This window comes from Typha angustifolia, chromosome 2 (assembly GCF_048772165.1).
Source record: "Typha angustifolia cultivar Huaian chromosome 2, ASM4877216v1, whole genome shotgun sequence".
In the NCBI taxonomy this organism is placed as follows: Eukaryota; Viridiplantae; Streptophyta; class Magnoliopsida; order Poales; family Typhaceae; genus Typha; species Typha angustifolia.
In genome coordinates this window covers 1,013,126-1,020,535 of record NC_133240.1, presented here as the reverse complement: position 1 = coordinate 1,020,535, position 7,410 = coordinate 1,013,126, and the positions used below count along the sequence as shown (strand labels likewise).

The following is a 7,410-nucleotide window of genomic DNA, read 5'->3' as shown; positions in this document are numbered from 1 at the left end:
TATATGTTTAATTTACCTTGAAACTTTAATTAAAAAATTGGAAATATCAATGACTAGGCTTATATGAAAATCTAAAAAAAAAAACTTAAAAAAAAGGCTAAATGTAAGAGAAAATATTTCATTATAAATTGCCGGATCCAATTACTGAATTGAAAAACGACTTATATAAATTTTTATATAAATCGTTGAACAAAATTTATATTTAAATATCGATTTTTTACTTAGTTGTGGAAAAAATAAAATAAATAAAACTTGAGAGGTCTAGTTTAGTCAAAAACTCCAAATTGTTTTGTTGTTGTACACAAGTACTTGGGCAATTATAACCAACAACATAAAAGTTGTAATAATAAGAGTAAGTAGAACACTGTAGAAATTAACAATGAAGCGTGCTTGGCGTGAAAGGTAGGGAGAAAGGGGGAGAAGATCCATGAGATTTCCATCTTGTGTTTAGAATTAATCTTTTGTCGGCTCACCTGTTATTTTGTTTGGATGCATCTTGTTCAACTAAACCATCACAACTTCATCAGAAGGAAATTTGCTATTAAGTGCTAGGCCAAGGCTGTCTGTACTAGGATGGGTCATGGGTATTGATCATCGAAGCAAACCCTAACGATAGGCGAGTTTTTGTAGTTCGGTGGTCGGATTCTGTCAGTCCGTTATAAAGATTATATGATACTTGACGTTGATATTTGATGAATGTTCTACTAGAATGTTATAGGCACATACATAGATTACGCGATGAATTTAGAGTTTATATTCTCAAACGTTTTCACTTGAAAATAAATATACTCTTGATTGAGAAGTGAGAAGGAAAGTTAAAATCATAATTTATTTTAGAGTTTATTATTGTATATAAATATATATATAAAGAGAAGTAAAAATGAATAATAAATATCTATATACTAGAATGTGAATGATAATAAAAGTAAATTAAAGTTTTTAATAAATTCCTCTAGAAAATTTTGTTTCCCAGCAGTGAAAGCTTTCATAAAATGCCAAGGATTGAATTGGTAAAGATCCCACTAATTAAAATCAATGCTTAAGCAATTAAATGTGAAGCTAGCCAAACCACCGACACCATTAGAAAACAAATGATAGCCAATATATAATTTTGAAAAGAAAAGACCTTCCCATCTTATTAAACAATGGACCCACTTCTTTCTTCTTTTCATTCCAATAAACATAGCCACATAGTGGTTGGTTTTTATTTTTTATTGTTTTTAACCAAATGGATAAGATTAGCATTTTACTTTTAAATAAAAATATCGATAAGTTCAGCATTTATATCTGTAAGTTATCGAAATAAAATACTAATCTTATAAAATAAAAATGTTAAACTTGTTAGTATTTTCTCTCCTATTTTATTGATAAGCTATAGTTAGTCCAATAAATTTTTTTTGGTATTAATATTTAAGGAGTTATTTATTTTGATAAAAATTAAAAAGAAAAATTAGAAGAGGGCTAATTTGGTCTTTTTTGTTTTTGTTCCTAGAGGTGAGATGAGAAGCTTCCTCTTTACTCCTTGGAAGGTACAAAATGAGACACTTTTATTAAAGTCTTTGGCTGGCATAAAATACAAAGGGGGAGGAGGGAAAAGGGGGAAGAGAGGTGCATGCACTCATCTCTATACTATAAATAAATGTAAATATTTTTTTATTAATATCAAGCATCCTCTCTTGATCTAAAATTTCTTCCAAATATTATTCTTTCTTCTTTGTTAAAAAAAAACCTATTTTAATGTAGTATAAATATAATGCACATTTTTTTTATTAAAATATTATTTTTGCTACTATCTTTAGTTAACCTCATCGATTATTTGGATCGATTTTCTTTTTTATAATTTCTACGATTATAAAAAGCTCCGTTAGCATCGGCCGCCAAAAGATGTACAAGAGCATCTAAATAAACCCCCTTTCTTTAGGTTAGATTTGGGTTGGATCCATTAGGGGCAAAGGGAGGGGAATGAGAGATTATGAATGTAATGTTATGATTATAATAATAATGGAGTGGCATGCATGGATGAATGACTTCCCACTACTCCGACAATGCATCATGGATGGATGACCCCTCCATGCCATGATCTCCTCTTAGGTTGAGTAATTTTTGGCCAATTAAATGAATGAGGTCCAAAGACTAACCCTATTGAGAATTGTTTAACTCAAAGTAGGAGATCTTAAAATGATATGGAGTTTAATTAAAGAAAGTTGGTTTTTTTTTTGTTGTAATAACCACCTACCTATCTTATGGATTTATTAGGAAAATTCTCCTCCCCTTGGATGGAATTTGTACAATTTAATTATATTTAATTTGTAACGATAGACTCTTTGTGCACTTTATTATAATAATCTGTACATCAACTATATAAAAATATATATTTAGTACTATACACTAAATTAAAAAAAGAAATGCAATTAACTTAAATTGAATACTCTGAAAAAAATTCCTTTTATGAGTATATTTGTGATTGAGTTGAGTTCTCATGAAGTTTGAATTGAAACTAATTTCAACTTAATTATAGAATCAAGACCATTTTAAATTAATTTTGAGCTCGAGCCTAAATGAGTCAATCGATAATTAATTTCAAACCTCAATTGATTCAAACCTTAATCGGGTTCGATCAAGCTGAAAGAAGGACTGAATCAATGGTGAAGATATATATAAGAACTAATATAGCAATATAATAGATCTGTAAATTTTGATCTAAAGATTTATATTTGTCATATGTATTATATATTTTATAAAATTAAATGTTATATTATTAATTTTAGCTTTATATCAAGCTGGGCTTAATCGAGTTGCCTGATGATCAAGCTTGACTCACAAATTATTTTCTAAGTGCATGCTGCAGATCAAACTTGAATTGACTCATTTTTAACCGAAGCTTGATCGAGCCTCGGTGAGCTGAGCTCGAGTCGGCTCGGTTATAACAGCCCTAAAGTTTGGTGGTTAGAGTATATTAATTGCATAACCCATTATGTGTTAGAAATGATTAATTTTGATCTTATGAGATATGCAGCATGCTAAAATGAATTAGGGAAAAATGCTGAAAAATGACACAAATATGCTTATTTAAGTCTAATCTCTTTGTGTTTGTAACTCGTGACTAGGTTTTATGATCCAAAGCTAGAGAAAAAAAAAGAAGAACTGTACACCAAGACAGTGAACAACTCGTAATAATGTTGATGAATGATAAAGTCATAGATCAAACTACCAAATTAGAGACATTATACTTTTCCAATGGCAATACTCAGCTTAAATGCTACTTAAGTTGGTTGGAAGATTTATTGTCATTAAATCACCCACCAAAACTTTGTCATCACATCAATTATTTCTCTTAGTTTCATGCTGCATTATTCAATTAGAGATGTTAGCTTACCCATATCTACCACCATTGAATAGCTTTCTCACTTGCATCCTTCCAAATACTAAAATCTTTTCCTTTGAAGACATTGATTTGAGCTTATTACAAGTTCCACCAAAAGATCAAGTACTCCTACAACATCTAATTCACACTCACTTTGCAAAAGATCTTACTCTAGCTTATCATAATCACCAAAGGATGGTTTAAAGTTTTATTGCCCTCTATAGTTTAGAAATAAAAGACCTTGTAATTTAGAGGGTTGGCCCATTTATTGAGCCCATTTAGCTTTGTATATCTTAAAAATAGAACCTCTTATTTGCTTGTATGTCTCTCTAAAAGTAGTATCTATATATATACCTCTTAAAACACATATATCGTTACATATATATATGCTATTTGTATGGATATCTTTCTGATTATTTTTCAATTTAAGTTTGAATAATTTAATATAAAAAAGATAAAATATCATTAACTAATAAAAATACTTGAGAATAATAATAAGGATATTTTTATATTTCTTATATTTAAACTTGTTAATTTTAATGATTAATTAACTCTAAAAAGTATTCACACAGTCAACAAGGGCTTTAATATATATATATATATATATGTGTGTGTGTAAAGACCGTATGTTTTGAGGGGTGTATATATAAATACATACAAATATTAACTTTAGAACGGTATATAAATATATATTGAAATTTTTAGGGTATTTATGCACAAAAAAAAAATCGAACTATTTATACTCTAAGAGGACACAAAATCTCAATTTGACTAAATATCAAAATTCATAAATTCTTAGAATAATAATGAGACCACAAGGCTCAAACTGTATATAACCTATAGGCATACAAAGCTTTATTAGAAAAATTATTGAATATTTAACCCTAAAATTTATAAGGTATATCAAACTTATAAACTTTATGTGTTGGTCCTTCAACTACCCTCTTTGTGCCATATATTTATCATCTTTGTTGGTCTGTCAACAAATACAGCACTCCCTTATTGGATCATTTACAAGTAATTAGCTCAAGTGTTTCATAATCATGCAAACCATAGGCTTCATTTACTCTAATTAGGCCAAACAATTCAAAACAGCAGAATAAGAAAATGATATCTTTATTCACTACAATCACAATCCATGAGTAGGTTTTCAATGAAACAAATCAAAAGCTTCATGCCATGATCATCAAAGAAGTTAAGGAAGATTAAACCATCCAATACTCTCTCTCTCTCTCTCCCTCCTACTTAGTAAATTCTATGGCCCAAGAATTGGCAAAGACATAGGATGCATTGAATCCTTTGAAGCCAGCTTCCTTGGCCAAGTCCCTGAACTCTTTCTCACTCCTCTCTTTGCCTCCAGGGTTGTGAGCCAACATGATGAGATCTGCATGGAAGACACCTTGTGCTTCAGGAGTTGGTTCTGGGGTCACCGGAAGGATACACTCCATGATGATCACCTTGCCGTTCTCTGGCAGAGCCTTATAACAATTCTTCAATAACTTCGCACAGTGCTCGTCGCTCCAATCATGAAGAATCCACTGCAAGATTAGCATTTTGATCATTATTGTTAGTATATAACAGTTTTAGTTTTTAGAATAGTTGATGAATTAGTCAGAACCTTGTATAAGTTTACAAGTCAACAAATATATACTATATTTCTATAGCCTTCCATGTTTGAACTGCTCCCGTGATTTCAACTTTACAGTTGAAGAGAGTCATCTAGAATGATGTGCATGATCTACCTAATTTATAAACCTACTACTATCAAAGTCCTACCTAATCTTATTGAACGATTGATTAGGTAAACTGACCTTCATCAAGATGGCATCTCCAGTTGGGACACTGGCAAACATATCTCCACCTACATGCTCCACTCCTGCACCAAACCCCACAAAATTAATCCATACGTAATAAGAGTCTTGCAGTTTGGAATTTAAATTCTTGGATCAAAACTCACCAAATTTGAAATTAAATTCAATTCAACGACTATCCTAAGTGATTTGCCGAATAGCAAAAGGTGCTGATTAAAGATTAATGTACCTGGGAAAGGAGGTGCTTCAGAGATGACATGGGGGAGGTCAAAGTTGATGCCTTTGATATGGGTGTGCTTGGAGGTGATCATGTGGAGGGTGGCGCCAATGCCGCCGCCAACATCGACGAGCACGTTGACATTGTCGAATCCCCTGTAGAACTCGAGGAGCTTCTTCGTGATGATGACTGAGTGATTCTTCATCCCCTCATTGAACACCTTGTTGAAGCGGGGATCCGTGCCGTGGTACTCGAACGCCGTCATGCCGTATGCCTTGTTGAAAGGGATCCCGCCGTCCAACACCGCATCCTTCAAGTAGTACCTGCAATTCACATCATTCCATAAATCCGGCACGTAACTAACTAACTAACGACATGTCATCAACCTAAGAACAGGCATATTGAAAGAACTAGATTTGGGGAGATCTATGTATGTCTCTTTTGTTCTACTTGCTTTCCTAGTGTTGTTTGACATGATGATCTTTTGAAGTCCTACATTAAAAATTGGTATATATTCTACATCCTGAGGGGCATTTTTGTCAAAAGAGTTTAACTATTCTGATTATTATAACCCATAAAAATAGGAGTTCCCATGCAACTAAAATCGGAAACATGGGTGGTTATTTGCAAAAAGATCCGTAATAAAAATAGAGTTCAGGAATATAAATACTGAAAGCGAGGGCGTGAATTATAAATTTTGTAAATCCCGTGCAAATTAGGCGTTCAGGAATTTACTAAATCCGGGTACTTGGCACCTAGATCACTAATGAAGATATGCATCAAGTATTCAGGTTAGACGGGTCGTGTTAGCGTGTCGGGTTAATACGACCCATTTAAGTATTCAGATTAGATGGGTCGTATTAACGTGTCGGATTAGTACGACCGTTTAAGTATATGGATTAGACGGGTCGTATTAACCAGACTCGTTTATTAAATAGGTTAGACGGGTCGGATCATGTTACTCGTTTATTAATCGGATCGTATTCGTATCTACCAAATGCAACCCGTTTATTAATTGAGTCATATTCGTGTCAAAGTAAAATTAACCCGACCCAAATTTGATCCGACCCGAACCCGCTTAACCCGACCCAATTGCCACCCGTTCGTCAAAGTACGGCCAGTGATAAATTCCTACATCTAGCATCTGGATGGGATCCTATTAAAAATAAGTAGGTAGATGAGTGCGACCCATACCAGCTCTCCATAAGCACCTTATCCTGGTTCATGAGCGCGAGCGGCGCCATGGAGACGCCGTCCTCGTTCTTCGTCAGCCAGCGGCATACCGGCACCGGCTTGTACCTCCTCACGACGTTTCCGTCGCCAGAGGCCTCCACGTCGCAGCCGACCACCTTGTAGGAGGCGAGCAGCCTCAGCATCCGGTCGAGCATCACGGGCGCCTGGGGGTTCGCCGTCGGCAGCTGCGCCGCCACCTCCTCCGCCGTGACGGGCTTCCCGGCTGCGACGAGGATCTCGAGGAGGTCGAGCTCCAGGGCCGCTTTGAGGGTCATGGGGAGGATGGAGGTGCTGCCGAGCTGGAGGGCGAGCATGCACGCAGCCTCGTCCTCCGCGTCTGCGTTCGTGGACCCCATGGAAAAATACACGGAAGAGGAGAGAGACGAGCAATTTGGGAAAGTGAGAAAGTGGATAGTGTGCTGGGAACTGTGGAAGAGGGTCCTTTTATGGGAAGTGAGTTCACCCACCAACGGCAATTATCAGCTTAATTGCCATTTTAAGTTGGTTGGAAGTTTTTAGTGTCATTAAATCACCCATCAACTTTTTTGGCATCACAATAAATTCCACCAAAATTATCGAGTACTCCTAGAAGACCTAATTCACACTCACTATGAAAAAGATGAATTACTCCTACCACAATATTTTGTCATCACCTAATTCCGAGTTTTTGACCAAACTATACTTTTATTTTTTTAGTTTTTTTATAAAATTAGACTATCTCTCAAACTTATTACCAAATAGAGTTAATTCACTGTAGCCTTAACAAAAATACTAAACTAATCAAT

General features: G+C 34.6%; 1 protein-coding gene across 1 annotated transcript; it reads right to left on the bottom strand.

The window, feature by feature from the left end:
- Positions 1–4,464: 4,464 nt before the first annotated feature.
- On the bottom strand, positions 4,465–7,078 carry LOC140775963 (caffeic acid 3-O-methyltransferase-like). Its single transcript, XM_073119477.1, has 4 exons — positions 6,587–7,078; positions 5,405–5,715; positions 5,176–5,240; positions 4,465–4,902 (listed from the first exon to the last, which is right to left on the bottom strand). The coding sequence occupies exons 1-4, from the start codon at positions 6,979–6,981 to the stop codon at positions 4,606–4,608; spliced, it is 1,068 nt and encodes a 355-aa protein (XP_072975578.1). The 5' UTR covers positions 6,982–7,078; the 3' UTR covers positions 4,465–4,605.
- Between the last annotated feature and the right edge of the window lie 332 nt (positions 7,079–7,410).

Coding starts and splice junctions, on each gene's coding strand:
- LOC140775963 (XM_073119477.1), bottom strand. CDS start 6,981: ATGGGGTCCACGAACGCAGACGCGGAGGACGAGGCTGCGTGCATGCTC. Junction 5,241..5,404: donor TGAAGCACCTCCTTTCCCAG/GTACATTAATCT, acceptor GGTTTGGTGCAG/GAGTGGAGCATGTAGGTGGA. Junction 4,903..5,175: donor GAGATGCCATCTTGATGAAG/GTCAGTTTACCT, acceptor CTAATCTTGCAG/TGGATTCTTCATGATTGGAG.